General features: G+C 35.8%; 1 protein-coding gene across 2 annotated transcripts in view; it reads left to right on the forward strand.

Annotated features, from left to right (window-relative positions):
• The window catches only part of jmjd1cb (jumonji domain containing 1Cb), a 354,346-nt gene that overhangs the window by 108,630 nt on the left and 219,267 nt on the right, over positions 1-26,449 (forward strand). For both annotated transcript variants that reach the window (XM_039771144.1, XM_039771154.1), the window contains exon 2: positions 20,064-20,228. In XM_039771144.1, coding sequence (XP_039627078.1) covers positions 20,064-20,228 — 165 coding nt within the window. The remainder of the gene's footprint in view (positions 1-20,063; positions 20,229-26,449) is intronic.

A 26,449-nucleotide genomic window follows, 5' to 3' on the forward strand; every position in this document is an offset into this window, starting at 1 on the left:
GCCGGGGGCGGGTGTTATATGCTATGGTGCTGAAAATGACTACAAAACCTGTATGAGATTCTTTGTTATTTATTTATTTTTTTTCCTGAGCTGGAAAATTTTCATATTTGCTGAGCAAAGTTACACTATATACTTTTTTCTTTTCTTTGTTTTAAAGAACATTGCAGAAAACTTGTTGCTAGGCAACAACTGCAAAATGTTTGGCTGAAATAGTAGAGATTTAAGTCATAGAAATTTGACTTTATTATTGAAATGGTATTAAACTAGCCTTCATTGTAAGCTCCTTAAAATGAAGAACTGCTGGTAATTTTGATTTTGTTGTTTTGACTAATTTTTTTGTTGCGATGTCCTTAAAGAATTAAAAAAGTGCATGTAAATTTTCAGTTACTTCTTTTTTTGAGAATGGTATGTTCATTAAATAAATTCATATTATCCACCTATAACTTGCTTTCATACTGTATTAGCAGTAACTGTGCACTGATTGATGTTGGTTTTTACACTACCAAGAAGATTTCTCAAAGTATGTTCTGACATATTCTTAACATTCTCTCTTACTTTAAATCTACCATTGGTTTTCATATCACAATAAACATGACAGTGGTTACATCCAGTAAAACCACATTTACAGGTGTGACTAGAAGTAAATACTACATTGTAATTTCCTCATAACCCTGAATATGCTCACTGTAAACAACATGATTCCTCCTCATTCATATTCTCATACTTTCCCAAAGCAATGCAAGTATGAGAAGCTACCTGGTAGTTTCCTCTACCTGATCATATCTTCAGCTCAACAAATGATATAAAAGGGTGACCAACAGAGTCTGAGACAATGTGGTTCATTTAAAATAGAAATTAATCACGGTTCAAGCTGAACAGCTATAGCAGTGATTGGGCAGTCAATATCCTTGTTACTTATTCAAAACAAATATTTGCTTCCAGGGCTGTGGAGTCGGTAGATAAATCCTTCAACTCAGACCCCTTAGTTTCTGGCATTTCTGACTCCGACTCCTCTGTATTTAATATGCTAATGTATTTTCCATGTTGATTGAAGGAAGGCAACATACATGTCATTTAACCACAGAACTACTGGATACTACTACTGTATTGGCCAGTTTAAACAAAAGACAAGATCCCCTGATCACACATCGGGCAATAGCACACACCCAAACCTACATCATTACACTTGTTTACACTCAAATTAACTTGTTAAACACATTATATCTGAAATAAAATGAAAACACTTTTTGTAATGTACCATAATCCAGATTATAATATGTGAATGTCAGGTTGTATAATAGCTCAGCTGAACCTAACACTAGTAGTAACACAACTATGCACTGGACTTTATTCTTACATCAGAGGAATACTTAATTATGATTATTGTTTGTGAAATGGGACATTTGAACTGTATTTTTTTTTTTCATGACAATTTAAATTTATTAGGAGTCTTGCTGACTCCGACCCAGACTCCAGGTACCTAAAATTGTCTCCCACTCCACAGCCCTGCTTGCTTCTTCAAGTGCAGGCTATGTTGCAAAACCAGAGCTATTTATTACTGAGGAGGCAAATCAATCATTAGCCATGTTTCCATTGCAGTTATGGGCAAAAGAGAAGCGACATTTCTGAAACGTTGACAAAACACAAATGTGAATTGTCTGTGTTTCCATTGAGTGATTGTATTGGAATAAAATTGATTAATCCCCTGAAATTAAAAAATGATGACCGATATTATGGGGGTCGGTTCTGTTACTTTAGTTGCGTCTACAATTGCCTGTTTGGATTTATTCGAAGGCGATGAGAACTAGTGAAGACAATAAAGGGAAGGCTAACTTCCTTTAATTTACAGAGGCCACATATCTGGGATTTGTTTGAAATCATCAGCAGTGATTATATTGAGCAACTGTGGGTATAAAATTTAAGGATGAGCAACTCAACATTCGTGGAATTATGTTGTGCAATAGGCCCTTCTGTGTCCCCTTATAAACTGGCTACCTGTGCGGAGTACAGGGTTATTGACGGGACGTTTGGTATGAGCTAACCACCGTTCAGAGGTGTGTATAATGGGGTGTGTCAGGCTATATGCTCCAAACTAATGAGGCAATACATAATTTACCCAATTTCGAAGAGGCACAGCATTTTTTTTTTTTTTTTTGCAATGTAATTACAAGGCACACAAAATACCTCGGGTGTATGGTGAAATTGATAGGTCACAAATACCATGTGCACCAAGTGACGGGTATCGGGATTGTGTTAACAGGAAAGGCTGTGGGCATCTGTTGTTCAACAGTCGGTTGTTGATGACAGATTAATGATCTGGGATATTTACATTGGGTCACCAGGTAGGGCTTATGATGCTGCTGTATTAGCCAAATCACAGGTGTTTGAGCATTCACGTCATGATGTAAATGCGATAAAACGTTTTCCAAGTTCAGTTTTGTGAATCATTGCTTTGTCAAATTGTATGAAAACCCACCTCAAGCGAGCGTCTAAAAAGTTTTGATGTTTTTGAGTTTGTTTTGAAATTCAAGTGTTTCCGTTAACGTGAGTAGTATTCATTAGTCTCGGTGACTAGTTAAGCGAAGAAATGTGCAACTGCTAATAATTTCCCAGCTCTCTCACACTGCACTTATGTTGAAAATATTTGGCGTCGTGAAAAGGTCAGAAACTGAAATTGTACTTGACATAAATTGGTAGCATCAATTCAAGCTGGAAAAAAAAGTGAATTACTTTTTAATGAGATTTTAAGGTCGTTGACAATTAAACCTAAATAGCCTACTTTTTAAATTTCCAGTCTGGTGAAGTGGAGACATTTCTTTTCCTTGAAAGAGCAGGTTTTGGAAGGAAAGAATGCTTGTGAAGTTAATTATGTTTTCAGATGCCCACCCCATGTTCTATCTCCTGTGTCAGCTCTCTATTTAGAAACATTCCTGTATTTTTGAAAGCACGTCAAAAGACTATTTATTGGAAACATATCCTTGCAGGTCAAATGATATATTTATCTTATAAAGTGAATGCAAACTGCAAACAGTTTGATAACATTTTATTCAAAGAGCACTTATATATAACAGCTCGGGAAGATCAATCTAGAAACAGCATATGTCTTGTATGTGCCTTGCCATGCTGGTCATATCACTTTGCATAATCTTATTTACTTGTAATTGGATCATCAGTTTGATTTGCTTTCACATAAAGCTGAATTTGTGTTGCTTATTAAATATTTTTAGGCAATTTCTGTAGTACTTGTATTTATAATTACGACTGTAGTACTAGGTTGAGGTAGTGTGTTAGCCATTATGGATGTATTGAGAAGTTAAGCAAAATGACACCTTTTATTGGCTAACTAGAAAGATTACAGTATGCAAGCTTCATCTTGCCTTAAGAAGGGGCCCTGTGTTGCCTCAAAAGCTTTCATACTGTAATCTTTCTAGCTAGCCAATAAAGGGTGTCATTTTGCTTAACTTTGCAATTGTGAGAAATATTTCCTCATTAATCTATTTGAATCTTTTTGTTTTACGTTTGAATTGTATCATATATCAAAGACGGAGGAGGTTTTTAGAATGCTGATAAAAATTTAATGTTTAACTGCGTGTGTGTGTTCCTTTTTTTTACATAATACACCAGTACCGGTAACATTTTAGATAGATTTTAAAGAAGTTTGTTCTTTAATATCCTTAATTTCATTTCATTATTGACCATTGTTTCACAGTGTACAAATAATTTGTGTATAAGTGTCTATCTATCTATCTATCTATCTATCTATCTATCTATCTATCTATCTATCTATCTATCTATCTATCTATCTATCTATCTATCTATCTATCTATCTATCTATCTATCTATCTATCTAATCCAGTTTAAATGTTTTAAAAGGTAAAGCAAATGTTTTAAAAGGTAAAGCATTCTCTGCAGTAGAAGGTGCCACATAGAAAGTAAGATCAAGCGATGTTTCTTCTTTTTTTTTAATTTATTTTATTGGTTTTATTGAAATCACACAACAATCCATACAAATAAGTCAATTTTTACAAAAATGAGATACAAAACAATTCAACCCCCACCCCTGAGAAAGAGCTATCCAGCAGAGTAAAACTTAAACCTAGTAAAAATAAGAAAATAGATGAATTAATAAATGAATAAAGATAAATAGAGAAGAAAAAGAAAAAAGGGGAGAGAATCTGCTTCCTCAGTGCTTTAAAAGCTTATTCTAAAATGTTTTTGATTAGATCCTGCCAGGTTTTGAAAAAGTTCTGCACAGATCCTCTAAGTATGAATTTGATTTTTCCAGTTTCAAATAGTATATAAGAGATGTTTCTCACCTTACAGTAAAGCACATTCTCTCTCTCACACACACACACACACACACACACACACACACACACACACACACACACACACACACACACACACACTTTGACTCCCTCTCCCCAATAGGCAAATTTCAATCAGCATTCATTCTGCCACTGTCTATGTGGTTTGAGAGAGAGAGAGTTTACTGCACCCCACAGAGAAGTCTCAGTTTTAATGTTCATCTGGGCTTCTGATACAGTTACTGTTACTGTAACTCCCTGTATGTTATATTTACAATTAAAAATTATATACTAGATTACAAGAGTATACAAAAATGTGTAACATAATAATTAATAGAAGAGATAAGTTGAAATTGGGAACTAAGTTGTCTTCCCTGCTCTGTGATTATAAAAACTATTTTTGTATGATTTTTTTTTAATGTTTTTTTTATAAAGTTTCAAGTTACATGCATCTTGCATAATATGATTAATTGATTCTAGTGTTCAGTTCTGTTGAAGAATGTGTATTTTGTAATGCAGTTTTTAGATGGAGATAAAGGAAATTCTGAGATGCCTGGAGGTTTTGATTTGGTAGGTCTAGAGAGATATTTTTATGGTCATACAACAGGCATAAATAAGCAGCCTTCAAATTTTAGAATAGCCAAAATATTGACTTTATTATATAGATGCTTTGGAATTATAGACAATGTATCCTAGTGGTTAGCGCATTTGAATTCATTCCTAAAGCACTATGTGAAAATGCTTTTAAGGAAAAGTAAAGGAATTGAATTTGAGTTGTTTTTATGAGGAACTCCAGTAAGTTGTAAATCAGCTAAAATTGTGCAGGCTGGGTAAATGGAACGTGTGTTGCTTTGTAAAATGGTTAGATGTAAAGAGTTGTATAAAACAGTGGCAGATTGGCATTATGGGTTGCTTCAATATGTGTATATGTTTTTTAAACACATTAAATTCTCTTTCTTCCTCAAAATGTGACTTGCATTTGCACTGTCATAGATGTTTGTGTGTACATTATCACACATACAAATGGTAAGGGACTGCGACAGAGAGAGAGAGAGTATTCAATATCAGGGATAAGAAAAAATAGTAGGAACACTGGGAATAACCCCAGTTCCAAAACAATTGGGATTCGTGTGAAATGTAAATAAAAACAGAATGCAATGATTTGCAAATCTCATAAACCCAAATTTTAATCACAATAGGACATAGAAATTGAGACATTGTATGTAAGACATTACTATTTCATGAAAAATATTAGCTCATTTTGAATTTAATGGTAGTAGCACTTCTTAGAAAAATTGGGATGGTGACAACAAAAGGCTGGAAAAGTAAGTGGTACTAAAAAGAAAGCTACAGGAACATTGTGCAACTAATTAGATTTATTGGCAACAGGTCAGTAACATGATTGGGTATAGAAAGAGCATTTTAGAAAGGCAGAGTCTCTCAGACGTAAAGATGGGCAGAGGTTCACCAATCTGCATAAAACTGAGTCTACACATTGTGTAACAATTTCAGAGTAATGTTCCTCAACATAAAATTGAGAAGACTTTGAATATGTCATCATCTACAGTACATAATATCAACAAAGGATTCTGAAAATCTGGAGAAATCTCTGTGTGCAAAGGACAAGGCCGAAAATCAATAATGAATGCCTGTGATCTTCAGGGCCTCAGGCAGCACTACATTAAAATTAGGCATTAATTTGTCATGGAAATCACCCCATGGGCTCAAAAATACTTCCACATATTATTGTCTGTGAACACAGTTCGCTGTGCCACCCTCAAATGCAGGTTAAAGTTCTATCATGCAAAGAAGAAGTCATATGTGAACATGGTCCAGAAATGCCAACATCTTCTCTGGGCCAAAGCTCATTTAAAATGGAATGAGGCAAAGTGGAAAACTGTTCTGTGATCAGATGAATCGAAATTTGAAATTCTTTTTGGAAAACATGGATGCTGCGTTCTCTGAACTAAAGAGGATAGAGACCAGTCTTCTTGATATCAGCACTCAGTTCAGAAGCCTGCATCACTGATGATACTGGGATGCATTAGTGCCTATGGAATTGGGAGCTTGCACATCTGGAAACACACCATCAGTGCTTAAAGGAATATAAAGATTTTAGGGCAACATATGTTCCCATCCAGATCATGTCTTTTTTAGGAACGGCCTTGCATATTTCAGCACGACAATGCCAAACCACGGTCTGCATCTGTTGCAACAGCATGGAACTTTGTAGTAGAAGAGTCTGGGTGCTGAACCAATTGAAAACATTTGGCGCATCGTTCAAAGAAAAATATGAGAAAGAAAACCCAGGACTGTTGAGCAGCTAGAATAAAATATTGGACAAGAATGGGACAACATTCCTCTTCTAGATGTCCAGCAATTCAGTTCCCAGATGTTTTACATGCTGTTGTTTAAAGAAGAGTGGAATGCTACACAGTGGTAAACATGGTCCTGTTTTTTTAGATGTGGTGCCACCATCAAATTCAAAATGACCTTATTTTCTTAAAATGGTACATATTCTCAGTTTAAACATTTTTAAACATTTAAACATTTTCTGTGTTCCATTGTGAATAAAATATGGATTTGTAAGATTTGCAAATCATTGCGTTCTGTTTTTATTTATATTTTTCACAGCGTCCCAACTTTTTTGGAATTAGGGCTGTATTACATAATATGTGACTTTATAAAAACAAATGTTTATCTATAAAATCCTACTATATATATATATATATATATATATATATATATATATATATATATATATATATATATATATATATATATATATATATATATATATATACATATATATATATATATATATATATATATATATATATACACTATATATATATATATATATATATATATATATATATATATATATATATACACACTATATAGTACTACCCTAAAAGTTTTATTAAGAAGAAAATGAAACCTTTTTAAACTGAGGGAAAATATACCAATAATTATTTGTTAAGGATCTCTTTGTATACCACATTTTGAGTTTGGCCCTCCAGTTGTAATATGACCAAGCTGTGTGCTGAGCTTACTCTTAAGCATGCAATGTATGGTTGGCCATGTGAAAAGCAATCTTGTCTCAAATCTCACAGCTTGAATTGCTGCTGTCATAATCGGTTTGAGTTTCATGGTTTGTTTCAATTACGACAGTATTTGTAGGACTTGTGTTGAAGTGACATTCAGCATCTGTCAAGCGTTGTAAGTATACAACCAGTTTCATCGATAACTTCACATCCAGCTTTTGAGAGTTTAAACATTCATAAACATCAAAGTGTCTACTACTGAAATCGTCACCTGTGAATCTAAGATGTTTAAGAGGCATTGGCGGTTGTCCAAAGGTGTAAAATATTTGGCCATTTCGGTACACTTGAAAGCGATAACCGAACAATTCAGCGGCAGCCATCAACTCACACGCAGATGCATAGGTGAAGGGCTTAAGCATTTCACTGTTATAGTGGTCCTGTGTAGTATAATTATCTCCTGTACCATCAGTCCACACCTTGAACCTGTCCCAGTCATTTAATACATAAGACACAATGTTCCTCCGGATATCAAGAGTGAGCCTGATATAGCCGTGCAATATGTACCAAAGAGAATGGAAAAGGTAGGTGCCATCTCCGGGCATGGAAACCACTCGGTAAGTGACAGTTGTTTGATCGATGGTGATCACCTCGATAGATATGTTAATGCGGGTACGGTTGGAATGATAAAGGAAATGGGTATCTGAACAATGTACAGTAAGTCTAAAATACCTACACAATAACTGTAATCGTAATTAATGAACAATAAAACCGCCGTGAATTAAATAAAAAGGCTGTAGTTATCAGCAGGGAGACGTGAATCCCATGGCGAAGCAAGGAAGGGAATGTAGAGACTAGAGTGACGGACGGCCTTATATAGGAAGGCAGCCAACAACGTGGGAGGCGTTGGGATAGGGGACCCAACGCCGACCACATGGTGACCGAACTGCAGGCTATGGATGTATATATGTACGTAAGTAGGATTCAGTTAGCGTTGGGAACCCGTGTACCAAATTTCTTGAAGATGGGCCCATAAGTAACAAAGACTGTTGAAAAGTTCAATATGGCGGCCGACAGTGGCATCATACCACTGAAATAAATACGTACATCGTTTTTTATTAGCGCAGGGAAGCCACCTACCAAATTTCATGAAGATGGGGCCACAAATAAGAAAGTTCAACATGGCGGACGTTGTCAACCGTTATCGACCGTTATGACCGTTACGCGTAGAATTTTTAAATGAAACCTGCTTAACTTTTGTAAGTAAGCTGTAAGGAATAAGCCTGCCAAATTTCAGCCTTCTACCTACACGGGAAGTTGGAGAATTAGTGATGAGTCAGTGTGTCAGTCAGTCAGTGAGGGCTTTGCCTTTTATTAGTATACTAGCAAAATACCCGCGCTTCGCAGCGAAGTAGTGTGTTAAAGAAGCAATGAAAAGAAAAGGAAACATTTTGAAAATAACGTAACCTGATTGTCAATGTAATTGTTTTGTCACTGTTGTGAGTGATGAGTGTTGTTGTCATATATATATATATATATATATATATATATATATATATATATATATTTACACACACACACATAAACATATATATATACATATCTATACATATACACATATATACATACACACACATATATATAAACATATATATACATATACATACATATCTACATATATACACACACAGCTATTTCAGTATCAGTGCAATACGCTGTTTGTTAAAACGGTTGACTCCGCTCTTACGTGCAATAAAAAATCAAATCATTCAGTTGTCTTTGCTCATATGTCATTTTAGAGCTGGACGCCTGGCATCTTTTTTTGGCCACAAGTTCGTTTCTGTTTGGTGTGAGGTTCTGTGTTGTGGAGATTCTCAGGATGGATTGCAGGTGCTCATCAGTGAGGCGACTCCTGTGTGCTGTTTTGTTAGTCTTTATCACTGAGAAGAGCTTCTCACACAGATATGTGCTACCAAACATGCACAAGGTTCGAGCCGCATGTAGACGGACTTTTTTTGTTCTTCAAAGTCACCAAAGCGCCGTGCAAACTCAGTGCGCAATAACTCTAGTAAGCGGTAAGTGTGTTGGCAAGGCAGCTGAAGCGCTGCATTATGGGATCTGTAGTTTATTGTGTTACCAGCCCTTCATATACCCGGCTTTAATAACAATAATACAGTATATAAAATGATCTCGGGCGGATATAATTACACGCCGGGCGGATGTGGCCCGGCCCTTGAGTTTGACACATATGGACTAAATAGAACTTGAAAAGATATATTTTTCAAATGTGATCGCGCAATTCAGATAGAGTTGACAGCAAGACTACAGCCTGCATGCCTCAATGAGTCATCCTCCCTCGCTCTTACTTTTTACCGTTCATCTAATGAATACACTGAGTATGGCTTTACCAAAACAATCATTGATGGCGAATAAAGTATCCATTATTCGAGTATGTAGAGCGGGATATATATATATATATATACATATATATATACCAGCGTATCGCAGCGGAGAAGTAGTGTGTTAAAAAGGTAGAAAAAGAAAAGGGAACATTTTAAAAATAACGTAACATGACTGTCAATATACAGTATTTGTTTTGTGAGTGTTACTGAGTGTTGCTGTCATCAAGGATTTGATTATCATTATTTCTTTCAATCAGGTTCGTATTTGTAGGATGTGTTGTGTTCAAGTTACATTCCGTGTTTGTCAATCGTTGTAAAGATGACAGGTTTCATTCATCGATTCGTTTCTTACTGCATCAATAAACAGCTCGTCTTCTTCTTTATCTGAGACCTGACACACTGCATGCATGGGTTTTTTTTACACTGTCTTCCTTTAGCGGGACATTGACTTTTTCCACCATGTGCTTTGTTTTCACAGTAGCTGCATTTATGAATATGCTTATCAGACGCTTCATATTTTTTGCTGCCTTTTCAATTGTGTAATTGGTTTTGTTCAGCTCTTTGGAACTGTTGCTTTTATCTGTGCACGCGTCAGTTCACGTGAGCCACTCGGTGTACTTGCATCGAAGGTTCCCAGCTGTGCTGGTGCCATCTCGTGCTATGTCCATAGCTTTATTTAATGTTACCTTAGTCCTGGCACTTAAAACTTTCTCTCGCAGTTTCGCTGAGTTTGTGTCAAACACCACCCTGACCATCTCATCTTCCTCTCCATAAGCACAGTCCTTCACCCGTGAATATTTACCCGTGGCAGTTTGCTATTGGATTGCCGCTGACGGACGGCCTTATATGGGCAGGCACTAAATTACAAACGCCAGCGCAGCCTGTCTATGAACTTAATTTAAAGTGTAGGTTTACATCGTGCTTTGTTTCCGAAGTAGCAGAACTCATGAATATGGTTGTATATGTCACTCGCTCGCTTCTTATTGTTTTGCTGCCTTCTCAATTATATAATGCATGTTTTCTTGAGCGCTTTTTTGAGGTCTTCCTGGTTTTCTATGTACTGCGTGATTACGTGGGAGGTGTGATGATGTCACACGAAACTCCGCCCCCACGGCGTTGAAGCTCATCTCCATTACAGTAAATGGAGAAAACTGCTTCCAGTTATGACCATTACGTGTAGAATTTCGATATAAAACCTGCCCAACTTTTGTAAGGAAGCTGTAAGGAATGAACCTGCCAAATTTCAGCCTTCCACCCACACGGGAAGTTGGAGAATTAGTGATGAGTCAGTGAGTGAGTGAGTGAGTGAGTGAGGGCTTTGCCTTTTATTAGTATAGACAGTTATTAGTATATTGACAGTTAAGGCGGGTGGGGGAGTCACGTCATCATCTCCCCTCCCATTTACCTCAAGTTAATACACACGCTGTCTCTAGAGTTTCAACACACTGAATCCTCCAGGCACTACTTACATAAGGTCACATTGACAAGCGTGTTACGCTATTTTTAAAATCTTTCCTTTTCTTAGCACAAGCACAGCTGAGAAGCTTCGATGCATGTGCTCCATAACGCGTTGAAAAATAATGCATTTAATCACACTTTGCATTACAAGCAAAGGGAGCTTTTGTCAATGCATGATTTCCTGGTACACGATTACATTGATCAGCGCATCCCGATTCATTTTACCCTCGCACCACCTTAGTTTGAGAAGAAGTATGAAAAAATATGAGGTTAACACAGAAAAACAGATCACCAATTCAAGCTTTATGAATAATCGATTCGCCATCAATAATTGTTTTGTTAAAGCCATCCTCCTTCCATTTTATAATTTTTCCCGCCACTAGCCATGATTAAATGAACGGTAAAAAAGTAAGAGCGAAGTGAGGGTGACTTATTTAGGCAGGAATATATATGATAGCAACACTCATGACAATGTCAATCATGTTACGTTATTATTAAAATGTTTCCTTTTCTTTTTCATTACTTCTTTAACACACTACTTCTCCTCTGGTAGCGGGTATTTTGCTATATATATAATATATGAATTACCTCCAAAGCGCTGAGACTTTTGATATCATGAGCGTGTGTACAAAGGGGTCTCCTGCCCAGCAAAAGTCGAGCAGCCAGCGTGCATAGCTGTGCCGGCCTTTGAGGCGCTGACTGCGCTTCTGCCTTAAGTCAAAGTGAGCACTTTTAATTTTTTTCATCCGCCCTGAGCTATAGCCCAGACAAGTGCAAACACGGGACCCCTTTTCTACACCACGGCAAAATAATATTAAGGCGATTCACACTTTCTTTTGCGTATATGATTATCAGGTCCTCAGCTCGGATTATGAACACACGCATACGAGTGGAGGACTCACAGTGCCATCACAGCCGATTAATGGCGGGGCGTCTCACCAGTCTACACAAGACCCACCGCGACTGTCCCCAAAAGTGATCATACCGTCAGCGAACACATCTCTCTATACTATATAAAAGAAAAAGGCAACTTTCCTTTCTTTACACCTTTTTCCTTTTATCCCAAACCAAAGCCTTTCTCTCTTAACATGGCAGAGGACACAAAATAATTTTCTTTAATTGCCGGTAAGGCTCATTACCAGAGGCACAAATTTGAGCGTTACATAGAAAATGTAATTTCTATACCACAGCCGTCGTGTAGCGCCTTTCAAAAGGGATCTACTACCGAGAGATGATCCATATACATTTTAGCTGCTGTTAGTTACTTACCTGTTTTGTTACACAGTCTTTAAAATGTAGTTTACCATAACCACACCAGTAGTGCTCAATGTACCTGTACTTCTTAAAAGCGTTAATGTTTTACTGTTTAATAACTTATAGACTATATTTCATTATTTTTCCCTTGCACTCAGTGACCAAAGCTATACACACACATATAGACACATACAAACATACACACAAGTATATGTATGTGTATATATATGTATGTATGTGTGTATGTATGTATATATATATATATATATATATATATATATATATATATATATATATATATATATATATATATATATATATATATATATATATATATATATATATATATATATATATATATACAAAATACCAGCTTCACAGCATGAGAAGTAGTGTGTTAAAGAAGCAATGAAAAGAAAAGGAAACATTTTGAAAATAACGTAACATGATTGTCAATGTAATTGTTTTGTCACTGTTGTGAGTGATGAGTGTTGTTGTCATATATATATATATATTTACACACACATACATAAACATATATATATATATATATACATATCTATACATATATATATATACATATATATATTTCTACATATATACACATACATATACGCACACACATAAATACATACACACATACATACATACACACACAAATACATATATATATACATACATACACACACACATATATATACATATACATACATATCTACATATATACACACACAGCTATTTCGTATCATTGCAATACGCTGCTTGTTAAAACGGATAACTCCCGCTCTTACGTGCAAGTCTGCGTGGATATTATGAACTATCGTATTTGTTCAAGTTCTATTTAAATTTTAAATAGAAGGAATTTTTATTTAGTCGACAGAAATATCTTTGGTAGGAATGGTAAAACAGACAGGAATATTATTCGTGAATAAATCAACTCAAACCTTAAACAACTTATAATATTTTGCTCTCCATAAAAATTTATCCTGTCTAAATTATACAAGTTAGAAATAAAGTAAACATTAAAAGAACAAACATTCACATTTCTTTACTCTTATGTAATTTTATATAAAAAATAAACTTAGATTTTAAATATCCCAAAAGATTTTGCTCTCCATAAAAATATATCCTGTCAAAATGATACAAATTCAAATATGAACATGCTGCATAACAAAACCTAGAAATATAAATGAAATGTGTTATTTTCAGCAATAACAAATCAAATCATTCAGTTTTCTTTGCTCATATGTCATTTTAGAGCTGGACGCCTGGCATCTTTTTTTGGCCACAGTTTCGTTTATGTTTGGTGTGAGGTTCTGTGTTGTGGAGATTCTCAGGATGGATTGCAGGTGCTCATCAGTGAGGCGACTCCTGTGTGCTGTTTTGTTAGTCTTTATCACTGAGAAGAGCTTCTCACACAGATATGTGCTACCAAACATGCACAAGGTTCGAGCCGCATGTAGACGGACTTTTTTTGTTCTTCAAAGTCACCAAAGCGCCGTGCAAACTCAGTGCGCAATAGCTCTAGTAAGCGGTAAGTGTTCGGCAAGGCAGCTGAAGCGCTGCATTATGGGATCTGTAGTTTATTGTGTTACCAGCGCTTCATATACCCAGGCTTTAATAACAATAATACAGTATATAAAATGATCTCGCGGGCCAGATATAATTACACGCCGGGCGGATATGGCCATGCCCTTGAGTTTGACACATATGGACTAAATAGAACTTGAAAAGATATATTTTTTCAAATGTGATCGCGCAATTCAGATAGAGTTGACGCGCACTACAGCCTGCATGCCTCAATAAGTCATCCTCCCCTCGCTCTTACTTTTTTACCGTTCATCTAATGAATACACTGAGTATGGCTTTACCAAAACAATCATTGATGGCGAATAAAGTATCCATTATTCGAGTATGTAGATCGGGTTATATATATATATACATATATATATATATATATATATATATATATACTCAGCGTATCGCAGCGGAGAAGTAGTATGTTAAAAAAGCTATGAAAAAGAAAAGGGAACATTTTAAAAATAACGTAACATGACTGTCAATATACAGTATTTGTTTTGTGAGTGTTACTGAGTGTTGCTGTCATCAAGGATTTGATTATCATTATTTCTTTCAATCAGGTTCGTATTTGTAGGATGTGTTGTGTTCAAGTTACATTCCGTGTTTGTCAATCGTTGTAAAGATGACAGGTTTCATTCATCGATTCGTTTCTTACTGCATCAATAAACAGCTCGTCTTCTTCTTTATCTGAGACCTGACACACTGCATGCACGGTTTTTTTTACACTGTCTTCCTTTAGCGGGACATTGACTTTTTCCACCGTGTGCTTTGTTTTGGATTTATGAATAAGCTTGTATGTATCAAACGCTTCATATTTTTTGCTGCCTTTTCAATTGTGTAATTCGGTTTTTGTTCAGCTCTTTGGAACTGTTGCTTTTATCTGTGCACTGCGTCAGTTCACGTGAGCCACTCGGTGTACATGCATCGAAGGTTCCCAGCTGTGCTTGTGCCATCTCGTGCTATGTCCATGGCTGTATTTAATGTTACCTTAGTCCTGGCACTTAAAACTTTCTCTCGCAGTTTCGCTGAGTTTGTACCAAACACCACCCTGACCATCTCATCTTCCTCTGCATAAGCACAGTCCTTAACCCGTGAATATTTACCCGTGGCAGTTTGCTATTGGATTGCCTCCCACGGACGGCCTTATATGGGCAGGCACTAAATTACAAACGCCAGCGGCAGCCTGTCTATGAACTTAATTTAAAGTGTAGGTTTACATCGTGCTTTGTTTCCGAAGTAGCAGAAGTCATGAATATGGTTGTATATGTCACTCGCTCGCTTCTTATTGTTTGGCTGCCTTCTCAATTATATAATGCATGTTTTCTTCAGCGCTTTTTTTTAGGTCTTCCTGGTTTTCTATGTACTGCGTGATTACGTGGGAGGCGTTATGATGTCACACGAAACTCCCCCCCACGGCGTTGAAGCTCATCTCCATTACAGTAAATGGAGAAAAACTGCTTCCAGTTATGACCATTACGCGTAGAATTTTGATATAAAACCTGCACAACTTTTGTAAGGAAGCTGTAAGGAATGAACCTGCCAAATTTCAGCCTTCCACCCACACAGGAAGTTGGAGAATTAGTGATGAGTCAGTGAGTGAGTGAGTGAGTGAGTGAGGGCTTTGCCTTTTATTAGTGTATATATATATATATATATATATATATATATATATATATATATATATATATATATATATATATAGTAAAGTTAGTTTTCTAATTTCTATATTGTTCCCAAAACACAGAAATAGGGAAATAACAGTGAACTTAATTAGCCCAGGAGTCCAATTAAAAACAGAAGCTGGGTGGAACAAAAACCTGTTGCCACAGGGGGTCCCCAGGACTGAGTTTGGGAAACACTGATTTACACTGGACCTGTAAAATGCAGTAGTTTTAGTTTTTTGGTTTTTAACTTTGGTACCTTTTACAACGTTCTGTTTAATAAAGTGTCCATATTTTGATACAATAGATTAAGAAAAATAATAAATTACTTTAGTTATTGTAATAGTCTTCCTCAGTTGTGGATCTATTACCCTACCCTTTTTTAGGTTATTTTTACAATTGATTCTAGCTAAGAGACGTGTGTGTGTGTGTCAGTGAGTCTTGTTCAATCTAGGGTAATATAATCATTAAAATCATAGCAAAATAGTTTGCAGCTAGTTCTGCATGTAGGGTTTATACTTTACATGCACAATGTATACAATATTGATTTAAAAAGATTGTCGCTGTTCAATTGTGAGACTAAAATTTATATTCAAATATTTTCTTTTTCCATATCTTGTAAATAAGTGACCTATACATGTCTTATAATCCATTATTAACACTGTATCAAACAGTAGGACTAATGTTGAAAGCTTTTTTCCTTCAGTCATTTTCACTGCCTGGCAAAAATGCTGACGGTTGATGCATTTATTTGAACTGTTTAAATTCTTATGTAGGCTTGCTGGAAATTAAATCTTTATGCCAAAATAAAACAAATTATATCCAGAAGCTATCCCAGTGCTGGTCAGCATATCCCAAAGCCAATGTAAATAGTTTTTTTTTCTATTTTGTTATAAAGGAGCTTTCACGCCCCTCATCTCTTCTAAGTAGACATATGAGAGGGAATCAAGCTAAAGTAAGAAAATGGGATTTATTAGAAAATCGACGAATCTTAACAAAACTGATAATGTCTCAATGTTGTCTCCACCCTTCTCAAAGCACTTGCGCCACCTGTTTGGGAGTGCCTGGATTCCAGCAAAATAAATGGTTTTGTCCTCGCAACTACTTGTACACCTGAGTTATTGTCGGACACTACACAGCGAGGAATACTGTACTACATTCACTAGTTCAAGTTACTGTAATTTGATGGAGACCAATGTGAAGCCTGCTATTTTTCCACATGGTTGGGGACTGCTGTCTCAAGGAATCCTTTTGCTGCAAGGCAATTCCCACCCATACACTGCTAAGAACATGAAGGCTTGACTGGAGAAACTAAAGTTTGAGGTATTGCCACATCCTCCTTATTTGCCCGATTTGGTACTGTGTGATTTCCACCTTTTTGGACTGCCAAAAAAACATTTGGGTGGTCGTCGATTCAAGACAGATGACAACGTGAAGAAAGCCGTGCACGAGTGGTTGTGAGGACAAGACAAAACCTTTTATCCTACTGGAATCCAGGTACTTCCAGACAGGTGGAGCAGGGTGGAGACTACAACAAGAAATTACATCAGTTTTGTTAAGGTTCATTCCATTTTCTGATAAATCTCATTTTATAACTTTACCTTGACTCCCCTTCGTATATATTCTGCATAAAGTGTTTGAGACCCTTGAATATATGCATGTTAAGGGTAACACTGAATCAAAACATGACACTAAACAGTGGTCTCCCCTATCTCTCCCTAAACATTTATAAATTGCCTTATGCATTTATTTCTGCTTTCTTCATTTCTCTTGCAAGTAATACTAGCACTGTTTTTTTTGTCTTTGTCTTATATTATAGTGTGACATTTAAAATTCAAATTGGTATGTGCATGCACAAGTTATGCGTTAACATTTAATAACTCCAGTCTTCACTGTTTAAATATAGCACTTGGTGAGATGTCACAGGTGCAATATCCTGGCCTACATGTCCAGACAACACATAACTTTTCCTGAAAAGATCTCCTGCAGTCTGAAACGTGACACTTGAGACTTCTTTAGAAAGCATGGACACTTTCAGTTTCTATCCAGCATGTCCCAGACTTTCTTCAGGAGTGTATGCATAGTGGCTACTAGCAGATTACTTCTAGGGCTGTTTTTTGTAAGTGGTGCCACAGCTTCTCGCCATCCTATGGTCTCTTTTATGAAGTAAACTTTCTTCTCATGAATAGATTCATGTGACTATTTTTTTTTTTTTTTGCTGTTGTGTATAATATTTACTAGCATCTTAAGGCTGACCCACCTTGATTATAAATATACAGTGCTTGATGAAGAAAGTATTGATTACAACACCCCACCTGCTGTCACAGTTTGTTGTGTTGTAACAGAAAACCTCAACATTCCAACACATTTTTATAGTTAAATCCAATGTATTCACAACAGATTTTTTTTTAACAGACACAGGTTTGGTTGAAGATTATAAAACAATTTAATTGGCATGGAGAATACCAGGGATTGATGATAAATCAATTATTAACAAGCTGAAAACACTTAAAACACACACAATATGGTCGTGTCCAAAATCTCAGAAGGTGAACATCAAGAAAATCGGACAGTCAACAGGCTAAAACCAATCTGAATATGTGTGGAAATGGGAGAACCTGTGAGGCAGTCAACAGTTGCTCAGTTACCCATGAATCTGGACTGTATGTTGAGTGTTGAAGAGGAAACCATATTTGAAAAAAGGAGCCACTGAGTGTGGAAAAACTTTCTGTGGTTTGATTACACAAACATGGGTTATATGGTTCCAATATACAGTGAATAAAATGCACTCTGGTCTTTGCTTATTTAAAAAAAAAATCCCCACATTGAGGTATGGTGGTTAGAGCATTACATTACACTCTAGGTTAGCTTTTTATTGGTAGAAAGTAGCAGGGCTGTTGAAATAGAGAAAATGAATAAAATAAGTATGCATAAACAGTAGAATAAAACCTTGTACATTCGGATAAACTGGAAACTGAGACAAGTCATACTTTAACAAGACAATAACCCCAATCATAAAGCTTAAGTTGAACGGCTAAAGATAGAAAAGGTGAAAGACCTTAAGTGGCCCAGTCCTAGACTTGAATCCCATAATCTATGGCAGGAAATTAAGATTGCTACATAATATTACTCCTCAGGTAATCTTCAATAGTTTGGCCAATTTTGCAAGGGATAGGTGAGAACTTTTCCAAGCTGAATTTTTGACTTTTCTATTAAAATAGACTATTCTTTTTTTGTGATCAAATTGTATTTCTCATCAAAATATAAAGTTTACTTTATTAACAATAGAAAAGAAAAATCCATTTTTAAATGTTACTTACTGCACCAACTGCACTTACTGAGGTATACCCACATCTAAGTGCTAGTAAATAAAGATAATCAAAAATAGTTATTTATTTTTGCAATATGCTCCAACCAGCTTGACATGTAATGCCAAGTCTCAGTGTGAGCCCTTATTTGTAGCTTTGAAAGCATTAGTGTAACTTGACCTCTTTCTATCTACTCCCATTTTCTGCACTGGATTTTCTCCAGTGACAATCTGCAGCTTGCTGGTTCTGTGCACCCATGAAGACTGGCCCAGTCTGAGACTTGGGAATTGTTTACACAGAGACATATATTAATACATATTACAGAAGGACGTAAATGTTTTAATCTTCTTCATATGTTTTAAATAAGATATTTTTTCTTTGCTGGATAGTTAGAGATGTAAAATTTAGAAATAACAAAGAGCTTTTCATACCGCTCCAATTCCCATGGAGCCCTGTGGGAAACCGAGGCACTGCTCCAACCCAGGGGGGCAGCCATCTAGCGTCCAGGGGGAGGTATTGCAGTGTCCAGGGCTTCTCCCCCGAATAGAATGTGCAGGGGCGTCCCGGCTAGGCATGGACGCCAGCCGCCTGCCACAATGTGTGTGTATGTATGTATGTGCGTGTGTGTGTAAATAATAATATACCCACTTAATCCACTTTAGTGTTAGAGGGCCAGTGTGTTTTCTGGAAACAATGACCACAAACCAGAAAACATCCCTGAATGTGGTACCAGTCCATCACAAGTGTGCACTTACTCATACAAAGCCAATTTAGAATTGCCCAAAGACCCAATAAGAATATCTTTGTAAAGTGGAAGCAAACCCATGCACCAGAAGAAATAGAAGGATACACACAATAATGTGCAGATGGTACAAAGGCAGTGGCCATTTTCATTCACGTTATTTTGTTGCCTGAAATATTTTAAATGTTTATATATTTTTTTGGTAAAATAAACTATGGATATTACATAATGAGTCTCTTTTTTTCTTATGGAACACACTGAATGCTATGAAATTGTTTTGATTGTTTGCCGTTCTTTATGTTCCAGGTATATGTTGAATTTGATGACCTTGAATGGGACAAGCGTGAGTGGGTGAAAGTATATGAAGATTTCCAGTGTTTTTTATTAGAGCACCAGCTTGTATGGGCAAAACATAGAGAGATCAACCATCCTCAGGGAACAAAAACCAAGCAAATTCAGTGGCCTGCTTTGGTAAGTGACTTTGTTTTATTTATCATAATTCTTTTTTACTAATTTGTTTCAAATACTCTGTTTTTGTATGATTTGATTCTGTATAGTTAACCTAAATATTTGATTTCTGGTTGTTCAAGCCTATTACAGTGGTGTGGCTAAGGAAACAAGACTCCCTTTGGATTATGTAACATTCAACAGGGCACCATCTGCTGTAGGCATTAAAGATGATTCAAATATATTAGTGTGATACATGATCATTTTTGACAAAAGTTTATATGGCACTTGGCACTCTCAGAGCATAAAATCTGCTATCTGTGAATTTCTTTTCATATTTAAGGGATATGCTTCTTTGATTATTGAGAAACAAAACAGAAATGGTATTCTCAATACTAACCCATGTTAAAGGTTTAGGCTATATTTACATAATAGGACCAAAAAACCTTCTTTTTAGATTTGATCTTTGGCACACTGTTTGTATTTATATTTGCATGTGACCTATATCTGATCCCTTTGTTTACTCTGGTAACGGTTTGGTAACGACAGGTGTGATCAAGTGAGTGACAGCATAGCTGTGTGACATAGTTGTACTTCCATTATTGCGACATAATAGTTACGTGGAAGCAAAAGTTTATTTTTCTTGTCTTTATTTTCTGGATAAAATGTAAACCAGTTTAGTTGGTTTTAATCTTTAGACATCATGCAGTCAGTGAATGTAAGTAAGCATGGTGGGCACATGCTGGGATTTCAGCCATGATCAATGATTTACCAGGTTTCATTTGAGTGCAGAAACAGTTTTATTTTTCCCATTTTAGATCAAGTAAGCATGATTGTACACTGTTTTTAAAGCCTTGTATTCTTAGCTGTTAATTTGGTACTTTAGACTTATTTTTTTAAGTTCAGTTTTGGTTATCAGGATTATGTTCTTTTTTTATTTTTAACCATTTTGTTGTCTGATATATGTAAACCTCACCTGCTTGCACTGATCACTTATCAAGTACAAAGCAGAACTTGAGGTATTTTCTATGCAAAGTCCAATGATTCTCTTTAAATTTATAAATGAGTGATGCACTTGTATTTTCCAATTATATTAATAATTATATTAAATAACCAGAACACTCTGTCCTTTGATATGTCGAGTGGGCTCAAATTGTTCCCTCCATAGGTACATCACATTTCATTTAAAGACGAATAATACTGGGCATTCCTCTGAACCTCGACACTGACTGTCCCTCTACCAAAGATTCTCTGTGGGATCATCCTTTTGCCTTATCATAATAAGTAGTGCCCTTTACACTTCTCTTTCCTTATCGTAAGATTGAGTGCTCTTTACACTCTAAATTGCTGAGCATCTATATTTCCTGTTTTGAATTTGTGGTTTAAATTTTAAATAACTAAGACCCCTGCTGAATATCAGTTAGACCTGTTTGTTGCTGTATGAAATGGTGTTACTGTTACATTATCCAAAACCAGAAAACTTTTCTGTTGCTGTATGAGATGGTGCTACTGTTGCATTTTCCGAAACCAGAAAACTTCTCTTCATGTTCTCATAACAACTTGAGAGAGCAACCCATTAAAATGTATTATGGGTAATAAATACAGAATATAACATAGATATAGTAAATAGAACTTTTTTGTCTGATTTTGCTAAAGATTAAAAGAAGAATGTGCAGCATTGTTTATAATGGTTTTCAGTTTTATTTTAATTCACTCCTTGGTTACTTCCTCCAGGGAATGCAGAATGTATCTCATAATTGAACCTGCATTTTTAATTTTTAATACTCCTAACAAGATGAGCCACCTCAGAATTCCAAATTACAGTCCATTATCTAGGACAGCATAGGCTTATCCAACTGCATATCCATGAGTTTACCATTTAACAGGCATGGCTGAATGGTATTGAAGGAGCTGGACAAATTAAAAAACATAATCCTCACAGTGCTGCAGGCTTTGCCCAAATAGAAGTAAGCCTTGTGAGCACATACATAATCTTCCACTCTGATCTTTGTCCAAAAGGACAATTGCAGTGTGTCCAAGTGATGTTTCACAAGAGGACTCGTATATCCCAGAACCACTCTTGATGTGACTACAATCTTTAGACAACAATATCTTGTAATAAGAAAACAGAAAATTTTAATTTCATCCATTGATATTTCTAATCCACTTAGAGTTTGTAAGGGCCAGAGCCTTTCTGGACAGCATTGTATGCAATTAACAAACTTCTGGTGGGATAATTTATGGTCACTAGTTGACTTAAAATACCAATCTTTAGGGTCTAGGAGTAATACTAGAATAACTGAAGAAAAAGCCATGCAGACACATGGAGATTTTACAAACTGTACACACGTAGCGCCCAGCCAAAGATCTAAACTCTGGACTGGTGCTGCGAGATAGCAGCACTAGCCTCTGAGACACAGTCCAATCTATAAATGCAAGTTACAGTTTAAATAATGTTATTTTATACATATGCTGTATTTATAAGTTCTACTTAATTCTTTATTAAGCATTTATAGCATCTTCAGTTCATTGTTTGCTCTTTGTTAACCAATGCTATTTTAGTAATAAATAGACAAACTTATTTTTATTGTGTGTGAATTATTTTATAACTGAGTATGTACTGAATGTATCTAGTAGATGGACTTTTTATCATCTTGATTCTCTCTTTTAAATAACAAATGTTTACAAATTATTGGAAGCTCAGTTAATATTGCTTGGCAAGATGAATTTTCCAATAGGAAATTGATACTGCATTTCATTTATTTATTTTCTGAAGCATATTATTTCAGTGCAGTATCATGGCTTTTACTGTCTGTTTCTGGAAGGGACTGGAAATGTCCTGAATGGGTTAAAATTCCATGGCAGGACATTTTGATACACACATCTATACTTATTCATTCAGTTTAAAAGTAGGCAGTCACCATAATGTGCAGTTTTTTTTCCTGGGATGTAAAAGGATATTGGTGTGACCAGAGACAACCTACACAGATGCAGGGAAAATGTGCACAACTGTAACACCTAAGTAAGCGGTAAACAAATTTATACTGAGGTAAACCATTGCATAAGCCGTGTGTCAATGGAGGAGTGAAATAAAACTCCAAATAATATCTTGGAGTTAGGGATCAGGGATGTCTTCATTCTGGGATTGAATTTATAGGAGGTATGACCCTTATAAAGGTGTAAACTATATGTATTAAAAGAAGTAGAAATTTAGATGAATGCTTTCAGGTAGACTTGGTGGTTTTAATGTTTTAAGAAGGGTAATTAGTGTACATTAATACAGTATTCTGAAAGTATTTTCAAATGTCTGACATTAGAGCTTCACTTTTTAATCTCAAGGTCTTCACGTTTTCACGTTTTAAAGACAACAATAGTAGCAAGCCAAGGGTTTATATGGACAATGCATTGGATAAGTTTCAATGCTCTACCATCTGTTATAATATTTCATATCCATTTGGTTTTCTTCTTGAACAATAATAAATGTGTTGCTGTAATCGGAGCCTCTCTCTATAGATAGGTTGTTGTAATCAAAGTCCTCATCTTTAACAAAGCCATTGCTAGCACAAATTTACAAGGATTTGTGTCAGTTCTGGTTTTATTTCCCCACACTTAATGATTCTTATTGTACAAGTGAGTATGGATCTTGGCTATGTTCACATAATTCGTAAAACAAAGGGTAAAATCCAAAAATATCTAAATTATGCATACAACAGGAACACATATTTTGAATCTGAAATTGCTCAGTGGCAATATACAACACCCAAAATCCTTTATTTTAGCATCAATAGAACACAATCACAATGCTTGACCTGTGTCTTTCCTTAAATACAGTATAGTATATAATCAACAATGTCAGAACAAACATAACTGAGGACTTGAAAGGCACCACTTTCTTTTGTATTAAGTGGTCTAAAGAAACACCACAGGTCACAATAGCCATGTAGTTACATACTGTAGTATCTCATTTTTCTTGTTAACATTTGTGGTCAGACTTTTATTTATTTATTTATTTATTTTTAGTTGGATATGTTTATCCAAAAGACAGTTGGGGAAATTAGTCTACATCTGGCAGCATGGATGGGGTTCAGAGGAGTATAGAGTCTGCATATTTGTTTGCCGTGTTTTAATTTTCTCTGATAATAGCTTTCTGAACCATAGCACTCTGCATCTAATCAAAACATAAGAGCAGCAAACCCGACAGCTACAGTAATTAAGAGTCAATGAAGGGTCAGGGTAACTGTGGTCAGTTGAAAACACTTTCCACTGTCAAGTACAGGATTCCTAGATAATTTTGTGATTGGAGAGGATGTACTTATCTTTTATAACATAATTTAGTATATTGCTTGAGTAGTATATTCTATCCCTGTTTTTAGCTTTGCTGCTTAGAGCAGAGGTTAAATCCTGGTCACAGGGTCAGAAGAAGGGAGGCTTTAGTTTGCAGATATCTGGAATATTTGATTTCATGCTCTTATGAAGAGTAAGACTGCAATAAGACTGTTGATAGGATGGGCTCCAGAGATATATGAACATTATCATTTGATTATGTATGATACATAATTGGGTGGATGGATAATATACATTGACACATAAGCAAATAGCTCTGTGCTTTAGGGTTTGGGCTTGAGTTTTGGTCCACTTGTTATCAGCCTGAAATCTGCATTCAACTTGGGGTTCTTTGGTTTGCTCTCTGTTCCAAAATTCATGCATGTTAAGGTAATTTTGGTGACTGGACTGAGCAGGCTGTGGTCTCCCAGTACTATTTAATGAAGTTGGTGAGGCAAGAAAAAAAATGAAGAATTGATAATACATTTTACTGATGCAACAGATTTTACACTATTTAAAATAAAAGACTCGCTTTCACTCATTGTAATTAAAAATGTTTTTGCACTATAATATAATGCTGTATCTTGCATATTGTGGTAAAATTATATAAATATATAAATATTAAAATTGTTTCCTGTCAGCAATTGTATAGATTTTGAAAAAAGCATAAAGTTACAGGAGAATCAATACATGGCTCCATTTTTATGTATTTGTTAAAATGCATCATATTCAAGGTTAGGCTGATCTTTGTTTAGTTTTTGTCTAATAACATCATCAGTACTACTGCATTTTCAAAGTAAATTAAGAACTTCCAATCTTCTTTTTTCCTTATGGCCCCCAAATAAATATGTCATAGCTTTGTTTAGCTGACCCCACATAACCCCTCCCACAACATTTTGTCCAGAAATGTTGATTTCAGTCTATTTATAATCACACTGGTTCCTGTTCAATTGACACCACTGATGTACTTGGTCAATGGTGAACTGTTTATGAAATTAAGTCACTAATTCTGTCTATCTAATTTAAAAAATCAGGTGTCTCATGTATAGCGTGCGTAGAACACTATAACATGGCGTAAGCACAAAAGCGGGAATGTGCGTACGCACAGAAAAATCCAGATGCTGGAATCTGTGCGTACGCAAACTTCCACGTTCTTCCCGATCAGTGTGAAAAGTAACGCATGTGCACGCGCCTGCTATCCCGCCCCAACTCCTCCTAGAATTACGCCTCTTTGAATATGTAAATCAATATAAATAGCCCTTAAACTCAGCGTTCTGTGAAAAGACAATGGCAAAACCACAAGGAAAAATAGAAGAGTTTCAGCAAATACCAAGTGGGGGCAAGGAAAAACATACTATTTGTTGGTTGAAACAGTGGTATAAACCAGAAAAGGAAGGTGATTGAGTGACATAGCGTGTCGGAGAAACTCGAAAGCTCAAGTTCACAAAGTCGCACAGTGCCCGAAATAAAAAAGAAGTAACGTATCAAAGTCGCTGTGAAAAGGCGAGTTGTAGCCCACCATCTGAGTGTCATATGAAAGCTTGTTAGGGTACAGAGAAAAAACAAAGGCACACAGTGGGGGAAAAAGCACAAAATGCCAACTGTAATCTCGAAATTTCCACTTTAATCACATAGTTTATTTTGTCATTAAAGTAGAACATCATCAACTTTATCTTAAAATCATTTAATTTACTAGTTTCTCAAATCCTATTGTAACTAAAGTAGTATGTTAAATGCTTTGTTTTGTATTTTAATTTCTATGTGCTCTATGTGTGTGAATCACTGTGTTTCTTAAACCGGCTTTCTCTACCTCCGACAGGACACAGAATCCATTACATTCATGATATTACAGCTCTCTGAATAACTAAAATACTGAGATGTACACGTGATATAATTTTCATGATGATAGGAGTTAAAGCATG

Source organism: Polypterus senegalus, chromosome 1 (assembly GCF_016835505.1).
Source record: "Polypterus senegalus isolate Bchr_013 chromosome 1, ASM1683550v1, whole genome shotgun sequence".
NCBI classification, from domain to species: domain Eukaryota; kingdom Metazoa; phylum Chordata; class Cladistia; order Polypteriformes; family Polypteridae; genus Polypterus; species Polypterus senegalus.